This window comes from Diadema antillarum, unplaced genomic scaffold, assembly GCF_040938485.1.
Source record: "Diadema antillarum isolate AM-2024a unplaced genomic scaffold, OU_Dant_1.0 seq00001274_RagTag, whole genome shotgun sequence".
In the NCBI taxonomy this organism is placed as follows: Eukaryota; Metazoa; Echinodermata; class Echinoidea; order Diadematoida; family Diadematidae; genus Diadema; species Diadema antillarum.
Genome location: NW_027272055.1, coordinates 519,209 through 543,278, shown reverse-complemented (window position 1 = coordinate 543,278; position 24,070 = coordinate 519,209). Strand labels below are relative to the sequence as shown.

General features: G+C 37.3%; 2 protein-coding genes and 1 long non-coding RNA gene across 3 annotated transcripts; all 3 read right to left on the bottom strand.

The window, feature by feature from the left end:
* Positions 1-1,272: 1,272 nt before the first annotated feature.
* Positions 1,273-1,785, bottom strand: LOC139745522 (peptidyl-prolyl cis-trans isomerase B-like). Its single transcript, XM_071655912.1, has one exon. It carries the CDS (start codon positions 1,783-1,785, stop codon positions 1,273-1,275), a length of 513 nt encoding a protein of 170 aa, XP_071512013.1.
* Positions 1,786-4,541: 2,756 nt separating this feature from the next.
* Positions 4,542-5,054, bottom strand: LOC139745521 (peptidyl-prolyl cis-trans isomerase B-like). Its single transcript, XM_071655911.1, has one exon. It carries the CDS (start codon positions 5,052-5,054, stop codon positions 4,542-4,544), a length of 513 nt encoding a protein of 170 aa, XP_071512012.1.
* Positions 5,055-18,159: 13,105 nt separating this feature from the next.
* On the bottom strand, positions 18,160-23,318 carry LOC139745537 (uncharacterized). The gene is made up of 3 exons (XR_011711898.1): positions 23,209-23,318; positions 19,214-19,373; positions 18,160-18,693 (listed from the first exon to the last, which is right to left on the bottom strand). It is a non-coding gene; the product is annotated as an uncharacterized lncRNA (long non-coding RNA).
* Between the last annotated feature and the right edge of the window lie 752 nt (positions 23,319-24,070).

Genomic DNA, 24,070 nt, shown 5'->3' with positions numbered 1-24,070 from the left:
CACCCCCAAAAATAGAACCCTAAATGGAGCCGCTGGTGTTACAACGATATGCACCCTCTAGGGTGCAAATTAGAACCGTAATTTCTCTGTGTGTAAGAGCATGGGTAGTACACCAATTCCTGTTCATAATGCATAGGTGTAAACATTCTGGTCTCTCAGTGTAATGAAATCAGATAGAAAACTAGAGTGAGGGATGGAATAAACAGAGACAACAAACCCTAATGTGAAACTTGGATCCTATGCAAATTAAATACCAGCATCAACTGAACAATTAATCACAGTGTAAAACCTAAATTGGGTGACAAGTGGTGACGCAAATCTTGATACCCTTAAGTCTACTTCAACATTCTATGAAACAACTACATGCAAAACTCTACAGGAATTTCTCTGCGGCCCGGATATATCCGGCTAAGGCATCTTTGTATAGATGCAGGGCATATTGTTCCTTAGCCTCAACACAAGCTTGTACACTCTACAAACCTTGGAGCTTAACCTCTACAACACTGGCATGTATCATTTGTACACAACTAGTCAACTCAACTAAAGGGGTACTATAATTGCATTCACTTGACATATCCAACTAAATTCTATCACATGTATAAAAGTTCACCTACACTGGTATGCCAAGCCAGGAAAGATGCAGATGCTGTCATAATTTTCCATACGGTTTATTGGTACAACTGTATCTATAAATATTTTTAACTACCAGCGACACTTCGGAGAAATCCTCTTGTTATGTTTTCGATAAACTGTAGCTTTATTCACATACGTGTGCTATTACAAGTTGGATCATTGCTGCCTGAAATTTCAGCTAAGGCAACTTTGTATAGTTGCAGGGCAATTCACCAGTAAAAACACCCATATACGAACAACAATGCACATTACTGAATTATCTCTATAATTCTTTAAATCTAGGCACCTTTACTCATTATCTATTTGACAACCCCCATCAGGGTTTCAATTTCATCTGTCGTCTTCATTTTCGTGCCAATGATAAAATTTCATCACACATTTCTCATTGTGTGTGCATTCTCTATAGAATATCGAAACAAAACACATTACTTGCAAGATTTAGTTGTGGAACTAACTGAATTTCACGAATGTCTTCTAACAATGAAATTTATTACAAATTAAAAAACCAAAGACCATGTGTAGTTATGAAAAACGTACCGGGAAGAAGGAGAAACACTAATTTGTCGATCACTGCACTCATGTTGTGGTGTGGTCAAAGTCTCTTCGTTGTCACGGTGATATTGTATGTGCCGGGTTTATCTACCTAACGATGTGCTTCCCGTCCAGCCAAGACGTCTCAACGGTCGTGCTCTTACTCATGGAGAACAGCAATCCGCTCACGTTCCTGCCAGCGTTTGTCATGCTCATCCAGCCAGGTCCATGGTAGTTTGGCTTTAAAGTTGTCATCATCAGTCCTGTCGTCCTCCGTGTCATCTTGCCTCCAGTGTCATCTCCACGAGGAAAGTCCCCGCCCTGGATCATGACGAGATGGAACTTGCTACCTTGGTATCCGCATACTTTCAAATGAATTGCAAGTGCAGCAAAGTTCTTTGTTGGCTTTGGCATCGATTTCAGAAGCAAATCAGAAACATTTCTCCTCACTTCCTTGTCGCTGGTCACGGGGTAAAAGAAACCATTTTCAGTGATCACTGTGTCTACCGATGATTCGATCCCCCTTTTGACATCTGATGATGTAACAAAGTAGACCAGAGCTACTGATGCCAACAACAGAAGAGTAAGGACCTTCATTGTCCTTGTGGTGACGGTTGTCATGCAGACTTTACAGCACACAGAAGTCGCCAGCCCTTGCCTTGTGGTCCATCTTGTTTGCAGGTTGTTGGCAGTGCATATCCAACGTCTTTAATTTTGTGGCATTTCAACGATGAAAGTGTTAGCATTTCGATGGCATGTATAAGTCTAAATCCCACCGCTGCCACCAGTGTTGCGTTTCAAACAAGAGTCAATGAATCGATCACACCAACATAAATCATTGCATTTCCAGAGAGAACATTTATTGGCGTCTTCACTTCAGGAGGACCAAATTCAGACTGACTCCCAAACAGGAGTTTTAGCTTGGCATCATTCCCAGCCAAGTATACAAACAATTAACCAGTTGGCTACTTCCATAGTCATAGAAGAGATTAAATAAGAAACTAATACAGGTACAATCGGGCAATAGGGTGGTAATTGGAGGGAGGCATGGCTACAACAATAGGACAAAGAGACATAAAGTTGAGACTATTACAAAGGGGTGACATCAAACGTCTAGCTACTAGGGAAGGACAAAGGATAGGTTCTTGCATGGTCAGTATAGTAGATGAGAAAAGGGCTACAATTACTGCTTTATTCTAGGCACCAACACTGAGCTTTTACGTGTGTGTCTTGGTTCAATTAATACATAGGGGCTAACTAAGCCCTCCACTTTATGACTTTAGGACAAAGGATATTCAATCTGTACAAGATATATGTGTGGGAGAATACTGATAAGAATTAGGACATTGACCCTGACTATGAAGTGTAACCAGTATACAGGACAAGTTACTGACCTTAACACTATACTCCCCCCTTTGAAAAGAGGTATTGTCCTCAATACACAACCTACCACAGGGTGAATTTAGCAGTACGGATACATGACATGGAAAGACAGAGAGAGAGAAGACACTTGACAGAAAGAGAAGAGAGAAACAGAATCAGGAGGTGTAACAGAATGATAGTGAAGATTTCGTACAAGGTGTTAGAGAGGTTGTCACATTTATCCAAACTATAATTAATAAATAGTCCAAATATTTTATAGCTCTCAAATAGTGAACCCATCACAAAACAACTCAAAAATATATTACAACTGACAGCGATGTATAATCATGTACATGGACAAAAAGTAATGACACGAACAGACAACATGTAACAGAAACAACAACCCAAATTTACAGTGTTTACATTTTCACTCTACCTCCATCTATCAACAAATAACGCTTACCTTTAATCTTACATTATACAGTTACACTATAACATGCACATTGAAAATCAGAACAAAGACATTGGTTATTGAAGCTTCGAAAATCTAAGTTTCGTAGAAAGAATGAAACATTACAGAAGAAAAGATAACGAAGAAGTAAGACAATTGTAAGAGAAGAAAGAGAAGAACAGACAGTATATCCTCATTCGAGGTAAACTATTAAACGGAAGAGATGCTACTTTGTAAACACATCGAGATCATGAGTAAAACGACATGTACAGTGTACATACAATGTGGTCGCCATTGACAAGAAAATTAAAGGTTAACCACGAACAGGAGTTAAGAACAGATCAGTACTGTAGGATATTAATTCATTTTAGAAACTTTTGCAACATAAGAGCATGGGTAGTACACCAATTCCTGTTCATAATGCATAGGTGTAAACATTCTGGTCTCTCAGTGTAATGAAATCAGATAGAAAACTAGAGTGAGGGATGGAATAAACAGAGACAACAAACCCTAATGTGAAACTTGGATCCTATGCAAATTAAATACCAGCATCAACTGAACAATTAATCACAGTGTAAAACCTAAATTGGGTGACAAGTGGTGACGCAAATCTTGATACCCTTAAGTCTACTTCAACATTCTATGAAACAACTACATGCAAAACTCTACAGGAATTTCTCTGCGGCCCGGATATATCCGGCTAAGGCATCTTTGTATAGATGCAGGGCATATTGTTCCTTAGCCTCAACACAAGCTTGTACACTCTACAAACCTTGGAGCTTAACCTCTACAACACTGGCATGTATCATTTGTACACAACTAGTCAACTCAACTAAAGGGGTACTATAATTGCATTCACTTGACATATCCAACTAAATTCTATCACATGTATAAAAGTTCACCTACACTGGTATGCCAAGCCAGGAAAGATGCAGATGCTGTCATAATTTTCCATACGGTTTATTGGTACAACTGTATCTATAAATATTTTTAACTACCAGCGACACTTCGGAGAAATCCTCTTGTTATGTTTTCGATAAACTGTAGCTTTATTCACATACGTGTGCTATTACAAGTTGGATCATTGCTGCCTGAAATTTCAGCTAAGGCAACTTTGTATAGTTGCAGGGCAATTCACCAGTAAAAACACCCATATACGAACAACAATGCACATTACTGAATTATCTCTATAATTCTTTAAATCTAGGCACCTTTACTCATTATCTATTTGACAACCCCCATCAGGGTTTCAATTTCATCTGTCGTCTTCATTTTCGTGCCAATGATAAAATTTCATCACACATTTCTCATTGTGTGTGCATTCTCTATAGAATATCGAAACAAAACACATTACTTGCAAGATTTAGTTGTGGAACTAACTGAATTTCACGAATGTCTTCTAACAATGAAATTTATTACAAATTAAAAAACCAAAGACCATGTGTAGTTATGAAAAACGTACCGGGAAGAAGGAGAAACACTAATTTGTCGATCACTGCACTCATGTTGTGGTGTGGTCAAAGTCTCTTCGTTGTCACGGTGATATTGTATGTGCCGGGTTTATCTACCTAACGATGTGCTTCCCGTCCAGCCAAGACGTCTCAACGGTCGTGCTCTTACTCATGGAGAACAGCAATCCGCTCACGTTCCTGCCAGCGTTTGTCATGCTCATCCAGCCAGGTCCATGGTAGTTTGGCTTTAAAGTTGTCATCATCAGTCCTGTCGTCCTCCGTGTCATCTTGCCTCCAGTGTCATCTCCACGAGGAAAGTCCCCGCCCTGGATCATGACGAGATGGAACTTGCTACCTTGGTATCCGCATACTTTCAAATGAATTGCAAGTGCAGCAAAGTTCTTTGTTGGCTTTGGCATCGATTTCAGAAGCAAATCAGAAACATTTCTCCTCACTTCCTTGTCGCTGGTCACGGGGTAAAAGAAACCATTTTCAGTGATCACTGTGTCTACCGATGATTCGATCCCCCTTTTGACATCTGATGATGTAACAAAGTAGACCAGAGCTACTGATGCCAACAACAGAAGAGTAAGGACCTTCATTGTCCTTGTGGTGACGGTTGTCATGCAGACTTTACAGCACACAGAAGTCGCCAGCCCTTGCCTTGTGGTCCATCTTGTTTGCAGGTTGTTGGCAGTGCATATCCAACGTCTTTAATTTTGTGGCATTTCAACGATGAAAGTGTTAGCATTTCGATGGCATGTATAAGTCTAAATCCCACCGCTGCCACCAGTGTTGCGTTTCAAACAAGAGTCAATGAATCGATCACACCAACATAAATCATTGCATTTCCAGAGAGAACATTTATTGGCGTCTTCACTTCAGGAGGACCAAATTCAGACTGACTCCCAAACAGGAGTTTTAGCTTGGCATCATTCCCAGCCAAGTATACAAACAATTAACCAGTTGGCTACTTCCATAGTCATAGAAGAGATTAAATAAGAAACTAATACAGGTACAATCGGGCAATAGGGTGGTAATTGGAGGGAGGCATGGCTACAACAATAGGACAAAGAGACATAAAGTTGAGACTATTACAAAGGGGTGACATCAAACGTCTAGCTACTAGGGAAGGACAAAGGATAGGTTCTTGCATGGTCAGTATAGTAGATGAGAAAAGGGCTACAATTACTGCTTTATTCTAGGCACCAACACTGAGCTTTTACGTGTGTGTCTTGGTTCAATTAATACATAGGGGCTAACTAAGCCCTCCACTTTATGACTTTAGGACAAAGGATATTCAATCTGTACAAGATATATGTGTGGGAGAATACTGATAAGAATTAGGACATTGACCCTGACTATGAAGTGTAACCAGTATACAGGACAAGTTACTGACCTTAACAATATCTTTAAGACTTGCTAATGTAACATTTCCACACTGTCAGGCGAAAATTATTCGACTACAATATGATTTGGTTTTGTTCTTACGATAAATGAAGTGGAAATTACGTCTTGTTAGACACGTTAAATGGACTAACTCATGCACGGCATGTAGTCCCGATTCAATTTTTGGTTGTTGTAGTTGTAGAATTGTTCTGGACTAATATACATATAACAACACAAATAAAACAACATAAATAGGCCAATTACTTGGCTCCTGAAGTATATCTTTGCTTCTTTGTCTTTATTTGTTAAATGTTGATACTAAATAAAAGGTGGCAAACGTCAGACCAACAAAAAAACAACAATGGCATACACACTCATGCTACATGCTTTGTTGCCCATATTAACGAAACGAAATAACAAAATTTAAAATCATGTTCTACAGTTTGTAGATAATCTGTGCCTCAGTCTGCACTGAGAGGCACAGTAACTGGACTATCTCTTTCGTAGTCGAATAGATTAACGAGTCCTAAAAAAAGTGAATTCCATTTCTCATTCATTTCATATTGTTTATTGCTCCATCAGTAAATAATATACTTTCTGAATACCAACAATGTCTTTACATTGATTGATATTGGTATTTTGTAATTCTTCGTTTTAATAGCGTTATATGCCCTACACTAGTGTTTTAAATCCGTATTTGTTCAATGAAACATACAGACTTAACTAGTACTTACCATCGAAGCATCTGACGGTCATCGTAAAGTTCACTGGGAAGTTATATATAATTAATCCAAAGCTTCATTCGATGGGCCAGTGATAAAAATTGGGAAGGCTGATCGTGATTCTCAAACAAAATCAGAGACGTTCTGTTCGCTTTTTGGTCTTGAATGTAAACTCCAATTAACTCGTTGTTCGTAAAATCAAGTTCACAGAGAATTCGTCGTCCATGAGGTGCCTGTATAACCCAGGTATCGTTGGCGACGCAATTTCTATCACATGATATCTCGCGTTCCAGTGGTTTTCCCGAACAATTCAGTGTCAAGTCTGCTGGATTTAAAATGCAGAAAAGATGTCCATAGAAATCCGCTGGAATACTTAAAATTTTCACGACAGGAAGACAAAAGAATATATTTTCAAACATCGAATGAAATTATGTTCGAAGGGTGATGTTTATTAGAGTATCGTCTCTAAGTAGCTTTTGAGATTTTCAGTGTGTAAAATCTGTCTTTTCTTATTGCTGGTAAGAATAATATTTGGTATCAATTCATTAATACAGTTAAATATCAGTCGAAATAATGCAGTACATATTGTTGTAGAAATCATAATTACAGTTTCAGTAGGCCAACTCATGTATATGAATATTAAACATGTTAAATAGTAATGGCAGGAATATATGAAAAGAATTGATACCTACATGGGATGATAGGTTCCAAAGTTGAGGAAGTCAGAATCGGATTAGAAAAGATGAAAACAGCAAACGATAATGCCAGGTATGCCATTTTACCCTGATCGGTCATACAAATACTAATAATTTTGTCATATAATCCGTGAAAATTGTTGACAGATTTCTGGCTGAGAAAAGACATATAGCCACTAAACCTTGCCTTCAGTAAAGTCACGCAATGTGGCGAAACGATTTTGGAATGAGGAAGAGGAGACCTGCATGCGCGTAGTGGTACTGCGCAACTTACATAGCCACTCCCCACGTGCACAAACGTGTAGAAAACTGAAAATTGAGGCTGCTGATTTTATTGCACTGCGATGTCTCTCAAATATCTATAAGATCTTCGAGGAAGTGAAAATGACAACGTATACACATACCACTCCACAGTGCCAATCATTTGCTCCTTTTACATATCAAACAGAGGAATTCATTGCCATTACAATGGCTGACATTAAAAATTTCCCAGGCTTTTAGACATACGAAAGCGATACAGTGCGATGAACAACACCACTCAAGAGTGCCATTGATCAGCCTATTCATTTGCTGCATTTGTGGAAAGAAAATGCAAATGGCATTCTGTTTGTCATAGTTTTGGTTCTTGCACTCACCATTGAATTAACACTGGTAGAAGAATAAACTCCAGTATCTGTTATGGCGAGATGAACCATGGTCAATTGCTGATAATTGCCATGGGTTTTATGAAGCCATATATATTGTAGAGGATGTCTAAGAAGGGATTAAACTCCAACATAATTTTGAAGTGTAATTTCATGACGATGAATTAACCATTTATTGCACAAGAATTATTTCCCGTACATTACATTAGTCGTAATTGAGGACTACATGTGAAACGCCTAAGGACTAGTATTTCGCTGCGTCATACTAGATTCTTTAGTATTGATGGAAGTATTAATACTTAGATGTTCAAGGATGTGTGGTTTGGAATATATATGGCATATGCGTGTGAGGGCATACGGTCCTGACATTATCTACTGGACAAACGTAAAGAATGTGACGTAGACTAGGATCTTTGCTGAAATTGATGGCAAACATTCGTGGTGCAGTGTAATAATGGTTTATCTTTATGTAAAAAAAAAAACGTTAACCAGGGTACTATACAGAAAATGCGTAATTTTGCACTACATGTATTACGATGTGATTGGTTTGTCGTATGTTGAAGTGCAACAGATCAGAGAGAGATACAACAATTTAGTATTACAAATGCCCACTTTCGTGTATAATACATTATACCATAAGATCATGGGGTACTTTCAGCATACAAAATGTAACACTCTGATTGATCTTCCCTATGACGATCGTCTAAAATTTCAATTTACAAGCAGCATTTCAAAAATTATATGCAAACCTCATCTTAACGACTTCACCAATATAGTGCATACTTACCGCTTACCTAGAGTAAACCAATTTGTCTATAACAGTGGTAATCCTACCGATTACTCAGCGTTTTTATTACTGTGGTATTATGATAACATGATTAAAGCTACGAAATCCTGATCTCCGGATAGGCGTCATATCCACTAGACCACCGAGCTTTCGCCCGACAGCAATTCGAATAATTACGCAGTACCCGCTGCATGCTATATAAAGGATTAGATCCAACACCTGCTGTCGGGCGAAAGCTCGGTGGTCTAGTGGAGATGACGCCTGTCCGGAGATCAGGAGGTCGTAGGTTCGAACCTGCTCGAGTACGCACGCCAATGATTTTTTTTTTTATCATGGCTACTACTAAAACACTGATCAATTCAGTGCTTATTTACGTCGATTCTCGACGGAAGAATTTCATGAATTTGAATGATTGAAGCTATTAGTATACAGAAATTAAGCAAACTTTATAGATTGAGATCTCATGAACCCAAAGTTACCTGACTCGAATTTATACTCCAGATATTGCTCTACATTTTAATATTACAAGAAATACGGATTCAAATTTGAACCCCAAAATTGTCTCTATACAACCACCCTATAGGGTGCAACTTTGCAGCCCAATAATAGGCTAAATTTTGAACCTAAGGGGAGGGCGTCCAGGTGGTCATGCTGTGTTGAAGTCACTGTAGTAAGCTTCACGTGGTAGGCCATGCTCTGACATGAATGACGTGCCCAAACCATTTCATTCTGCGTGAGAAAGAACAATTGGCAGAACAAGAGCACCGCCATCAACCATAACACAAATCATTAATTACACACAGTTCCAATTATAGTTCACTAAAATCAAAACCTAGCGGTCTAGTGATAACTATGACGCCTGTCTAGCAATCACGATGTTCCAGATATTTGTCCATACCCGCATTATCATCCATTGAACGTTCAAATGTACAATATTTAAGATAAGAACAATAATTTCTGTATGAAATGACATCATTTTCATAGGCCTTCCAGTAGGCTGGGACGCCGTCCTAGTTTCGAACCCTTAGCTGTAATGTGCCTCCATGACGGTTGAAATAAATGTGCATCTTCCTTGATGGAATGATCTTTCACTCAAAAGGCCATTTTCAAAGGTAACGAGCATGACGAATATCAACCTTAGAATCAAACTTTGTCAATTATGATAATTATGGACAGATACAATAGTTAGCGTGCTATATACCCCTTTGAAAAGAATGCTGCAACGCCCCTAGTTAAGATCACGTTTCTTCCCATGCCTCCTCTCCCTTCCACTGCCAGTTCATCCTGGCTCTGCCGCAAGTCGATTCATTATGGGATTAATGATCATGAAATGCTGATACCGGTAACGACACTTGTAACTATGAATCTTGCAATAATTACAGTTGCTAGGCGTTATCATCATTGCTACCATTGATAATTATTGCCATTACTACCATCAATGCTACTTTTAGTCTTGTTCAAATTTATTATTATTTTCTGTATTAGTCGTATTGTCGTTACTGTTATTATCATTGAATCATTTTCTGTATTAGTCGTATTTTCGTTACTGTTATTATCATTAAAGATGTGAGGGAGGCTGAAGGTAGGCTGTAAAAAGATCGCACTGTCCTCTACGCTCTAAATCCAATCGCTCAGGTTATGTTCAGATTGAATTAAAATCAAGACGCTTGATCTACGCCACTTTTTCAAGCACCACGACGTGCTTTACCTAAAAATATTCACGTGTATCGTCCTCCCCAGAGACAATATCGATTTTCCACTGCCTGTATAATATCCTAGCACTTTTTTATTTAAGACAACGTATTTTGTCATTATAATGAGTTTTTTTTTTTCATTTTCGGACCAACGAACCTTATTTCATTTTCAGATTAACGATCCTTAGGAATAACGAGCTTTCGGAATAACGGATCCTATTTCATTTTCGGATCAACGAACCTACGGAATAACGAACCATATTTCATTTTTGGATTAGTTTACCTTCGGAATAGCGTACCCTATTTCACTTTCGGATTAAAGAAGCTTCGAAATAACGAACCTCCGGAATAACTCCACAATTAATGATCGGATTAAAAGTGGGACACCATCTTGCTTTGATGGCGAAGGTGCATTTTGCCTTTGGCTCTCTAGCCGAAGAGCTGCATGTCATTTTTGGAGCGGACTGAGGTTCGTCCTCAGTTTTTGGACCATGCAATTCACCGAAAACCAAACAAATAATTAATATTTTCTCTGAAAATTCACCTCCTGATCCCCCTCTGAGCAATACATATATTGTAAGGATGTCAATTTTTTTATAATTTGCATTGACAATACCTTTTCAAATTTTTTAAAGAGTTAGGAAGGCTAGGTACTCTCTGCCGATTAGTTATCCGTCCTGGAACATGACCCTATAGTAGAACGAACGTCCGTGACAATTCCAGCGAACGTCCGTGACGTATGCAATCCCTCCGATAGGGATAACTTGTCCCGAAAGTGTCCTGTATTCTTTAAAACTTTTGGCTCCAATAGCGACAAATACACTTTTACAAGATAAACAATGAGTTTAGAGCAGTAGTTTCAGAATTTTTAAGGCGTTATGTGATCATGATGAACAAACAGTTGAAAATTTACTCACAATTTTACGCTTGTTTTCCCTCTAATTATACAAAAACAGCTAAACACTGAAAACAAAGTTATAGGAAAATGGAATTTTGCGTAATCTGTAATTTCTGTGAATTTAAATTTCTTTCTAATGAGGTTCTGGAGACAATTTGTACTGTTACAGGTTCTGAAAGTTTCACTCACGGACGTTCTGTCCAAGAAAGGAAATTTCTGATAATTACAAATATATCACTGCACATAAAGTTAATGTTAGTTGAAAATATTACCAAATCACCGAGCCGTTCATACCCGAAAGTGAATAACGTTCATCACTCAATTTACCTGTAATAACAAACGGAAACCGTTTTGGTCACGGATGTTCGTTGGTAGAATAAGCCAATGGATTATATAGTAGGAGAAAGAGGATCAGTGCCACTTTTTAGTGACAGGTGCTCCAAGTGTTTATCTTTTGAGTATGGTAGCTGCCGTCTCAAACAGAACACATCCAGTTTTGGTCTCCATAACGGACGTTCGCTGTAATTGTCATGATATTGAATGCCTTAATCCATTCTTATTTTTCTCTTCATGACGATTTTTCTATCATTCCCGCAATAGCCTGAACATGCTGCGACCAAACAGAAAACAAAAACAAAACAAAACAAAACAAATCCGAAAAGTGCTACGCAATCACATTCAGAATAATGACGGAAGAAGTCTGTAATGGGCATGTGTTCAATAAGAAACGGAAAAGTTTCAAAAGGACGTGGAAGCAGTTGAATGAAAATGACTGAGAAACAGAGAAGGGATCGTGCTCCAACACACAGAGAAAAGAATTGCCAGTGCACTCCCGTTATACCAAATTCCTCTGGAGAAGTTTTTGTTTGTTTGTTTATGTTTTTTATTCATCGAAATGCCGTCACAAGCGAACAAAAATACTGCAGTATACCATTATTGTCTGATGAAAACACACAAATAGCTCCGGTTATCATCACATGGTGTTGTTTGATACTGATCACTGAAAAGCAATGTTCATTTGTAATTCCTTCCAAGATTTTTTTTTTCATTTTACATTTAAGAGACAGAGAGATCGTCAATTTGTTTGTGCTTTTGTGCTTACTTTGAAAACACATGTTAAAAAAGTAATGAATAAGAATAGGTTTAAGGTTGCACTTTGATATGTTCGCTCTTCCAAAGATTCGTTACTCCAATGTCCAAAAGTTTGTTATTCCGAAAATGAAAAAAAAAAAAATGTTTGTAGTTAATTCAGGAGGTTTGTTATTGAAATTGTTCTTATTCCGAAAGTTTGTTAGTCTGAAAAATAGATATCAAGGATCATTATTTTTATGTCCGTTCTTCTAAAAGTGGAATGGGCCTGATATTCATTTAGGTGAAAACGGTTATTATTTGAGGTTTTGACATTTGGAGGATTTTAGTTGTTGATTAGTTTCTCCACATTTGGATAAGCGAAAATGATTTTTCATGCTCCAATTAATAAACATTTCGATTAACCTTCGGAGATTCCTATCATTTACCGAATAAAAAAGCTTCTACGAACTCTATCAATTTTCGTATTGTCAAACTGTATGAATAACGAGCCTCCGAAATGACGCGCTACAAAATGTTTGTTATAACAAACCATATTGTATAATATCGAAGTCACAAACATCCATCCAAGTTATATGGACTTATTGTGTCTTGTTATGACGAAACTTCGCAGTATGGAACCTATTATCATTTCTGAGTAATATAATAACACAAATTCTCCTCGGTAACAGTGTGTAACACAAGGAGCAAACACAGAGGGATTTCTTCCTAACGTATTCGTTTGCCCTCCCCAGCTAAACTTCGTATTTCTATAACGGAGCACATTTCTGTTGTTTTTCTATGTTAATTCTTGTCATGATTTTAGCTGTGACCATGTTCGTTATAAGCACATTTTGCATTGTAGACTTTATATAACAAGTTTAGGACCTGAATCTTTACTTCATGATAACGAAATTTCCATAAATACATTCGTTCTCAAGGATGGACTACGTAACTGAGATTACACGTACGTTTGTATACGTTCATTTAGGAGAGATGGAAAAATTGTTTTCTTTGATTCCTCAGTATGAGAAGATAAACAAGCTTATATTATAATTGAGAATTGGTAATATCTATTCAGGATTTTGCAGAGGAGTTTGTTCTCGACATGAAATTGCTGTTTGTTGTGAGTAGAATGCGTTTCCAACTCAAGAGAGCTGCATTGTTCAATATCTTGTTTGTTCCGAACGTCCGTGAGCTACATGCGAACCTCCGTGATGAAAACTATGTTATGTTTGTTGGGTTATAGAGACTGCCTAGATCAGATACATCTTAAAAAGGTATGTTATTATTTGGGAGTGAGGATTAAAGTATGGGATAGTGAAATAAGAGGTCAAAAATATTGAGTTTCTGTAAAATGCGCGTAAAGTGGAGAAAGTGTTTAGCGGAAGAGCAATATTTCAACAAAAATGACGAATTTAGTTAAATCATCAGTTGTCTACCATTACGTAGAGGTTAGGAGTACAAGCTTGATATTCTACAAGCCCGTACACATGTCCCTTAAAATATTTCGTTAGGATTTTGAACTGAATCAGATCTTTGCAAGTTATGTTAAATGGTATTCAAATGTATGTGCAGTACTATTCCTCACGGACGTTCGCTGCTCTGGACATGGTAAACTTCAGCGGTGAATAAAAACTTGTTCCTCTGGGGAAATCCTTGTATAATTGGGTTCATATTAAAGCTTGAGTTATACTCTTTCAGGTAAGATGAATGATTTGGAGAATTTCCTACTTTTTAAATTTTGCCTTGCTTTGGCTCAATTGTACATCGTTCAAAATTCTGACCCATATGTATATATATATATATATATGTATACATATATACATATATGATATATATGTGTTATATTGCATTATATAACCGTGCAACCAACAAAAAAATCGCCAATCTTCATTTTTTTTTCTTTTGGTTGGGACTCAAAAAAGATGAAACGGGTCAACCTATAGCCAATCTTTAGTTTTGATATTATCTGAAAGAGCAATTCTTATATAGGATTTAAAACAACACCTAAATTTGTGTTTACAGCTGTTTTTCAAGACCACCATTTTGTAGAATAGTATAATTAGGTGTGTCTTCTAGTCCCTTTATGTCTTTTTATGTCTTGAAACCCTTTACACACTCTTCACTGTCAACTTGAATAACTCTTTCAAAGATAATCCTACTGCTTTGAAAGTCCACATTAGTCATTGGTATAGAATATGTTAATAACGGATGATGAATTTAGCTTAATTCGACAATTCCTTCATTGTTGTTTCTATGGAGTTTTACATCCTGCTTTTTGCCCCGTGCATTGCACTGAGATTGGCTTGGCATGATTAAACGCTTGAATATACCATTTTAACTCCTCTTTTCTCATTAAACACTTTTCAGACTGCGTACCTTCTTTCCATTATTTTGGTTAAGAATTTTTTTTTAGCAATACATCATTTTAAAGCTTAAGGATTTTCTCTTTCAGAATATGCTTGTCTGGCGACTTTTTGTTGGTTTTGTATTGCATCTCTACTGTCTCCACTAGTGTAACTTCAACTTCTAGCCCATTACTGTCCCCCACTCTTCACTTTTTGCCCTCCTCACAACCCCCTTATGTCGCTTCTCTCTTCATTTCTCCTCTTTCTAGGCTCTTCTACCAAACAACGATCCGGTTAAGGACTACATACATATGGTGTCACCGCAAATCTTTCTCCCTCATTTACTTCACCTTGCAAACCTTCAAACAACACATAATTATGCATATATGTGTATATATATATATTATATATATATATATATATGTATGTGTGTGTATGTGTGTGTGTGTGCGTGTGAGTGTGTGTGTGCGACCATTCATCACATAACCATACATATATAATATGATTATGTTACTTTTCATATATCAAAGATCGACTTCACTTTTACAAGACAGAAATGTGATCATGTATGATATCATATATATAATACATATAAAGTATATCATACGAACATATTTCTGCCTTGTAAAAGTGAAGTTGGTCTTTGATATATGAAAACTAAGATGATCATGTTTCGGAGATTGAATGTATGTGTATTGAGTAAAGATATACATGAATTGTTTTGTCTTTCTAGCAGCTTGTGAAATATTAAACACAGTTTATGTATGTAGAATGTGTACACACATACAAACACACACTCACTCACACACACCCACACATACACACACACTTTTCTTGTACCTTAAGAGAAGAAAAAGACTTTCTCTTTACAGCCTCATAGGTCTAATGCAACTTCCAAAACGGTTATTATGATAATGATCATTACTAAGTATATTGAAAGACAGTAAGTTATTCACGAGCAATGCATTAATATCATTTAACAGCATAGTGCGCTTTTAGGCTGTTAATACTCTTTTTTTATTCGAAATTCAAAATGTATCTACTGCTGCTGTTTACTAATCACAACATCAGCATACGAAATTGATTTGGAGATGTTATTGTTATGCAATCATACAACTATTTGCTTTGACACCAGTAGCCGGTGCAAAGCAGTTGAAAGGGTTTGAAAAATGTTGAAAAACAAATTGCAATCCGTTAGCTTTAGCTGAAGGACCCAAGACATGCAATATATTCAGTCTATACCAATCTAATTTCATACCACAATATACATATCTGACTTTTAAAAACACCCAAATTCAAAAAAGCTCTCCAGGGTTATGTAGGATCACTGATATGCGATATTTCATGGTTTGGACAATTATAAGCATTTCAAGAAGAAGTTCGGATTTTAGGTTACTAACCAAAATGCATCATAATCATTATGTTCACGATCAATTTGGTTGTTCAGTTATGAGGTTTGAACATTTTCACCTTATCTAATTTAAAACTCGATTTGTTTTCATCTCTTCTATGTGAAAATACAGTGAATATCCTTTGTCTTTCTTGTAAAGCTTTCAGCCTTAGTCTGCTCGTCACGACAATAACATTTTGATATAAAATCAAGTATATCGATCTGTCATTTTGAGACAAAATCCCCATTAAAATATCTTCTCTGCAATCAAAGTATTGTCAGGTTTTGCATAATTACATCTGCTAATAGCCTGGTAAATCCCTTCTCCAAGAAAGGTATCAATCAGTTGTATTGCGACGAATTTTCTGGGTGCGTTCGTGATGAGAGTTGTGGATGAATGTCATGGATGGCGAGAGTTCAAATTGTGATTTCACGCACACGCATATCCCATACGATTTGTCGTAGAGGGAGAAAATTAATAACAAGAGAAGTATCGAGTTCACTTTATTCGTATTTTATTAAAAGAAGACATCACGTACTGATAAGACGAGCGTCAATACAACATCACACATAATAGCGAGACATTCAAAGGCTAACACATCATGCGGTCTCGAACTACTCGCTCCTAGACCAGTTTTGTAAAAACAGAGCGTAAAGGGAAAATTTCTCGTAATTGCCAAAACAGACGTTTATATACGATCTATACCTGGGATGTCGCGTGCCGTAAAGCTGGGCGATCCAGTTACCATGCAGAACATCCCAGGGAGGCACCTCCCTGGTCAGTTTCCCAAAGAAGGCAGAGGCGCATGGATGTATAACTGGGTCATGACCTGATAACTTTCTGAGATCAAGTCGGCCTGGTCTATATTCAAGCTTGGTCGAGAAAGGGCAATTTTAGAATCAAGGCGGACCGATCTAGTGAGTATGCAACTGGATCAGCTATTTGATATCGGGCCGAACTAGTTCTATGGATGGAGAATCAGATCAGGGATGCATCATTAGATGAAACTGTAACAGTTCGAAACATGATGGTGTCAGCATTTAACAATCACAACGAAGAAGTCGAACAGGGTTCGTAAATATACATGACGAAATATTCTAGGTGAATAGTGGTACAAAAAATAATCGTATGCAGCATTTTTCTTCTTTCAAAAACCGTCACAGTATAATTTAATTTTTCGTTGGCCGCTGTGTTGTAATTTTATTTTGGGGTTATTTTTCTTTTTCATATCTGTATGTTTTACAAGATTTCACTCACTTCTTCTAGTGCAGTGCTTTCAGTGCAGTAGTTGTACAACAAATCGAAGGAAAATCAAAGTTGTGAAGAAATAACTGTTATTACTTGAAGAGATATGCGCTGTATATACTTATAAGCCACCATCTATACACTTCTACGTCAGATTCCTTCAAAAGTTACACCTGTTATTTCTTGGTGGTGGTCTTTCAGGTAGCTGCTTCCAATAAATCTTTTTCGCGGCACTCCACAATTATTCTTTGTATTCACCAAAGCTTATGATGAGTAAGAATAAGAATCTAACATTTCCAACGCGTTAGTGTCTTTTAAATTTGGTTTGTTTGAAAAACACGCCAATTATGGGACAGAAGTGTTTTTGCACCGATTCCCTTCCGATGAATGTTAAAGGACTATGATTACAGACTTGAAAAATTGCATGGACAACATTGATATAAGATACAGCAACAATATGCAACACTGCAGAACATACTTTTTCTCGAAGATATGAGTACATCTACAGTAAACAGTAAAGAACTTTCCGGTGTTTTCTATACATAGTCACGTCGTATTCCAGACTAAATCTTGAAAAGTTATTACAGGCTCTCTAGAGATTTAGGTTATCGGGAATGCTCTCGTAGAATACCGATTTGATTTTACCATGGGAGATTTGTGTTCTACGAAGTTCTATTTCAGAAGACGTCTTACCTTTGTACAAAAAATCTCTGGGAGATCTTTTGTCCTTGTCAACGCTTTCACCAGCATACGTTTCAAGAATGAGGTACCCATTTTCATCTACCTCGTGTTCTTCTCTTCCCTTGCTTAAGTAAATTGAAGTAGAGTAAGAAGGATCGTTCAGGTTTAAAGGAGGAGGGACATGATCATAATTTCTACCGATAGTCGGGTACTCAGGGTCATGTTGCTGTTCTCTGATGGCTACGGATTGGTCGAAAGTTGAAGGGATATCTTCATAAACGGGTGACTGGAAGTTCCCGGATCTCGTAGAGTCGTCTACAGGCCTGTAAGGAAGGGATAGTGCTCCGCAAGGTGAAGGTTCAATGGATAAAGCATCGTCCAGGACAAATGTCCCTGTTGAATCACAACGAGCTTGAGGTTTGATTGTAAGTACTCTGCTTGGACTTACACTGGCTATGAGGTACCCGTTTTCATCAGTATCTTTTTCATATGATGCGAAAGTATCCGTACGTAATGGAATATCTTTTTTAATGGTCTTCATGACAGTTCCTGACATGTCCATGTATTGCTCTGTCCTTGCATTACCTCTAACGTTTTGATACTGGGCAAGGTATTCACCGTCTTGGTCTATGACGTCATGGAAATGCCGGGAATTCGTGCCCGATGAATCTTCGATCATTTCCGCTTCAAAATTGGGATCCTGTCAAGCAATGTCGAGAGTTTAAAAATACATACATGTGTATTTTTTTTTGGAGGGGGGGGGGTGTTTTGTTTTATGCTGATTAGATATGATACAATTTGACTTTATTAAATCTTTATGACTCTGTAATGGATGGCTTTCAAGAAAAGATCATGAGACTTCCTTAATCTGTATCTGACTAACGAAGGCCTTCATTATTTCAATACCCGAAAAAATATAGAAAAAATATTTGAAACTTTAACCATTTTAACCATTCAAAAGTCCCCTACAGTCCGCGATATGAAAGAATAGACAAACATATTTCAGAACTTACAAACTGAAAGCAGCAACCACCAATCTGGGCACCGTGAACGTTGTCAACCTTGACAAAATGTCAGTCTCTGATAATTTCAGTAAAATCCTTTGGTTTTGATTGGCTGAGAAGCTCTGGTCACTGACTGTTACTATGCTGATTTTTAGAGACTGACAACTTTCATAAAACGGTGCCCTGGAAGATAGTTATAAGTTATAGTTGACTCACCTCCGAAGAATTCTGGTAGATGTGATACACTCGCTTCTGACGAGAGGAGGCATCCCCATTTCTGTTGCCCGGATGTTCTGTTGAAGAATGATGCACTGTACATGAGTCGGGAGTGACGTTGGGATTCGAGCTATTCGGATCTGCTGGGCGCCTACGTTTGCTTTTGACGTGGCAATGGAAAAAAATACATGAAATTAAATGATTTACTCAGTTTTCGATCAAACACTTGTAATAAAAACAAATCCTGACATATATGAGAGCAGTTATACAGATTTATGACTAATCAATTCGTTTTGATAACATACTTGCATGTAAATGTAAATACTCTGTGTACGATTTACTTCACACAAAAAAAATCTAAATATCATTGGCCATTGTGTGTGTGTGCGTGCGTGTGTGTGTGTGTGTGTGTGTGAGGGGGCATCTAACCGTTAGATATAATATTTGTGCGTTCGTGTGTATTATTATTTGGTCAAAATTGTCATCAACCTCTATTGATGTAAACTTTATATCTCTATTAAAACAAAGAATGCATTAAAAACCAAGTTTCTTCATTGCATTTCATTTTCATTTCACACATGCATGTTCACATGCATGTTTTTTTTATTTTCATTTCCAATCAAACACAGGTAATACACTTTGACATGATTACATATATTGGAACATAATAATACATATTGGTTCTTAAAAGAACTTCATGGAAATGGAAATTGAGGGGCTGCTAAAAAGCGAACTTGTAGATTGCAGTCCCCTCACTTACGTTACATTACTACAATACATTAATTATATATGACTTTATAACACAATACAACGATACATGTACCGTACAAGCTAATCATTGAAAGTATACAGTTTTCATTCAATCAAATCGGATGGTTACATGAAGTACAGTGTATACGCTTTCACATGTATACACATACACATAGACATACACATAGACATAGACATACACATACACATACACACACACACACACATACACATACACATACACATACACATACACATACACATACACATACACACAAGCGCACACACGCAAGCACACACACGCACCCACACACACATACGCACACACACGCACGTACACACACATGTATGCATCCACATACATTGTGCACACACAGAAGAGAGTAGGGAAAGAGAGGGCGGGAGGGGGAGAGGGGGAGTAGAGAGAGCGAAGGGCAGGTCAACATTCTCGATACAGGGTGAAGAAAAAAGAACAACAATTCCAAACAGTCAAACTAATCATGGGGTACATATGAGCTAATCAAATATTTCTTTAAATTATTAGAAAATGATTTCAAACTAATGGAATCTTTTATATTTTTCTCAAGGGAATTCCAAAATTTTGGGCCACTGTAGATAAACGTGGATTTTGTAAATAGAGTTCGAGTAAGGGGCAAATGATATTCATCTGTTTGACGAGTGGGGTATTTATGAATATTTTTATTCTTATTAAACGTATTTTCAAAGACTGAAGGAAGCATTAAAACTAAATGTTTCTTCGTGCAATGTCCCTCTTGTCCATGTTGTCCGCGCATACAAATTCAAATAAAGACACGTAGGAGAATGAAATATGCTAGTAAACTTTTTCTGTGATGGTTGTAACAAACCATGTATCGAATGAAGACCAGCATTATATATATATATATATATATATATATATATATATATATAGAGAGAGAGAGAGAGAGAGAGATATATATATATATATATATGTATATATATATACATATATATATATAGAGAGAGAGAGAGAGAGACATATAGATACATATATATTATATCTGAAACTGTTATAATAGATATCAAAGATAAACTTTTAAACTGATATGTGGTGAAAAATATACCTAGATATTTGAGTTCTTAGTTTGTCAATGTGTCATCCGGCAGGGGTTTAATTGGGGGGGGGGGGGGTGGGGGGATTCCCCACTTGTGGAGGAAGGGGGTGGTCTGTACAAACATCCCCCTGAAATATTAAAAAAAATGAAAAATGAAAAATGTGATTGTATTGATTTCGGTATGATGCATGACGTTCGCACGCCCGCCTAGTGAAAGCTAAACAGAGTTTAACAGATCTTTTTAGGATTTTTTATCCATAATTTTCTCAAGCAGTCGCTCATTTCTCTCGCTCAAAATAGTCATATTGGGTGCTTCTCGTTATTCCGGAGGTTCGTTATCCCGAAGCTTCGTTAATCCGAAACACAGAAATTCCCTATACCTGGATAAAAATGGAAAATGGTTCGTTACTCCGATCATTAATTGTGGAATTTTTCCGGAGGTTCGTTATTTCGAAGCTTCTTAATAATCCGAAAGTGAAATAGGGTACGCTATTCCGAAGGTAAACTAATCCAGAAATGAAATAAGGTTCATTATTCCGAAGTTTCGTTGATCCGAAAATGAAATAGGATCCGTTATTCCGAAAGTTCGTTATTCCGAAGGTTCGTTAATCTGAAAATGAAATAAGGTTCGTTGGTCCGAAAATGAAAGAAACTCACTGTAATGACAAAATACGTTGTCTTAAATTAAAAAAAAAAAACTGCTAGGATATCATATAGGCAATGGAAAATCGATATTGTCTCTGGGGAGGACGATACACGTGAATATTTTCGGGTAAAGCACGTCGTGGTGCTCGAAAAAGTGGCGTAGATCAAGCGTCTTGATTTTAATTCAATCTGAACCTAACCTGAGCGATTGGATTTAGAGCGTTTCGAGGACTGTGTGATCTTTTTACTGCCTACCTTCAGCCTCCCTCACATCTTTAATGATAATAACAATAACGACAATAAGACTAATACAGAAAATAATAATAAGTATGAACAAGACTAAAAAGTAGCATTGATGGCAGTAATGGCAATAATTATCAATGGTAGCAATGATGATAACGCACAGCAACTGTAAGTATTGCAAGATTCATAGTTACAAGTGTCGTTACCGGTATCAGCATTTCATGATCATTAATCCCATAATGAATCGACTCGCGGCAGAGCCAGGATTAACTGGTAGTGTAAGGGAGATGAGGCATGGGAAGAAACGTGATCTTAACTAGGGGCGGTGCAGCATTCTTTTCAAAGGGGTGTATAGCACGCTAACCATTGTATCTGTCCATAATTATCATAATTGACAAAGTTTGAATCTCAGGTTGATGTTCGTCATGTTCGTTATCTTTGAAAATGGCCTTTTGAGTGAAATACCATTCCATCAAGGAAGATGCACATTTATTTTAACCGTCATGCAAGCACATTACAGCTAAGGGTTCGAAACTAGGACGGCGTCCCAGCCTACTGGAAGGCCTATGAAAATGATGTCATTTCATACAGAAATTATTGTTCTTATCTTAAATATTGTACATTTGAACGTTCAATGGATGATAATGCGGGTATGGACAAATATCTGGAACTTCGTAACAGTTATCACTAGACCACTAGGTTTTGATTTTAGTGAACTACATGATTAGAAATTTGTGTAGTTAATGATTTGTTTTATGGTTGATGGCAGTGTTCTTGTTCTTCCAATTGTTCTCTCTCACGCAGAATGAAATGGTTTGGGCAAGTCATTCATGCCAGAGCATCGCCTACCACTTGAAGCTTACTACAGTGACTTCAACACAGCACGGCCACCTGGACGCCCTCCCCTCCGGTGGAAGGACGCAGGGATACAGGATCATCCCTGCCGACCCTTGAAAACCAGGCGAGGAACGTAAAGGGACACACCGTCCTACGCCTAAGTCAAGTAAGTAGGTACTTACTATGTACGAAAACATGTAATAGACTAGTGTTAATACAGATCATTTTACCGAGAACAGATCTCTCATATAAAACAAGAAATAATTCAGAAAAGAATTCAAGATCTAGATGCCGAACCATCCCGCCCCCGCCCCCCCCCCCCACACACACACACACGAGCACACACGAGCACATGCGCGCAAACCACACACATCTATGGAAAGAGAAACAGAAGTTAGAGAAAGAAATTACTGTACAATCACTCACTTTTTAAAAGAATGTTTACAACAAGCCATCATGGAAATACCGACACACAGTACGAGGATGATACACAGAAGGATTGTCAGGATGAATATTAAAAGAGTAACCTTTATCTGATGAACTCCAGGAACTGAAAAAAAACCATAAAACTAGCCTTCGTTATTTAATCGTGGAAAATGATACAATGTGTTTGAATGTGGAATATCCTAAAAGCACAATGTACTTTTAAGATTTTACGTAATGTCTCTAAAATTATGATTATGTCTTCACATATCGAAAATTAAAGAAATTGTGAAGTGACTCACCATAAATCACTAAACATAAATTATGGCGTTAAGTTTATTTCTCATAATTGTCATTCAATTCGATAATAATATCGCATGTTATTATTTAAAATTACATAAATCAGTTAGTATTATAATACTATGACATCAGAAAACCATGGGAAAAAAATAAAGAAAAATCATCGCGAATGCTCGATCGAGTCTCTAACAATCTGTGTTATTTGTATCAAACAAATTTAATGACAAACTGCTTTCAATGTTTGGCGGGAGCTGTTCGTTATTCCGAAGGTTCGTTAATCCGAAACACACAAATTCCCTATAAATAGTTAATCCGAAAATGAAAAAGGGTTCGTTAATCCTAACATGTGTGGCGTTATTCGGAAGGTTCGTTAATCCGAAAATAAAACAGAATTCGCTAATTCCGAAGGCTGGTTTATCCAAAAATGAAATAGGGTTCATTATTCCGAAGGTTTGTTAATCCGAAAATGAAATAGGGTTCGTTATCCCGAAGGTTCGTTAATCCGAAAATGAAATAGGGTCCATAACGAACCTTCTTAATAACGAGCTTGTTTCATTTTCGGATT

Bases quoted from the DNA above. Each gene is read 5' to 3' on its own strand.
- LOC139745522 (XM_071655912.1), bottom strand. From the start codon at position 1,785: ATGACAACCGTCACCACAAGGACAATGAAGGTCCTTACTCTTCTGTTG.
- LOC139745521 (XM_071655911.1), bottom strand. From the start codon at position 5,054: ATGACAACCGTCACCACAAGGACAATGAAGGTCCTTACTCTTCTGTTG.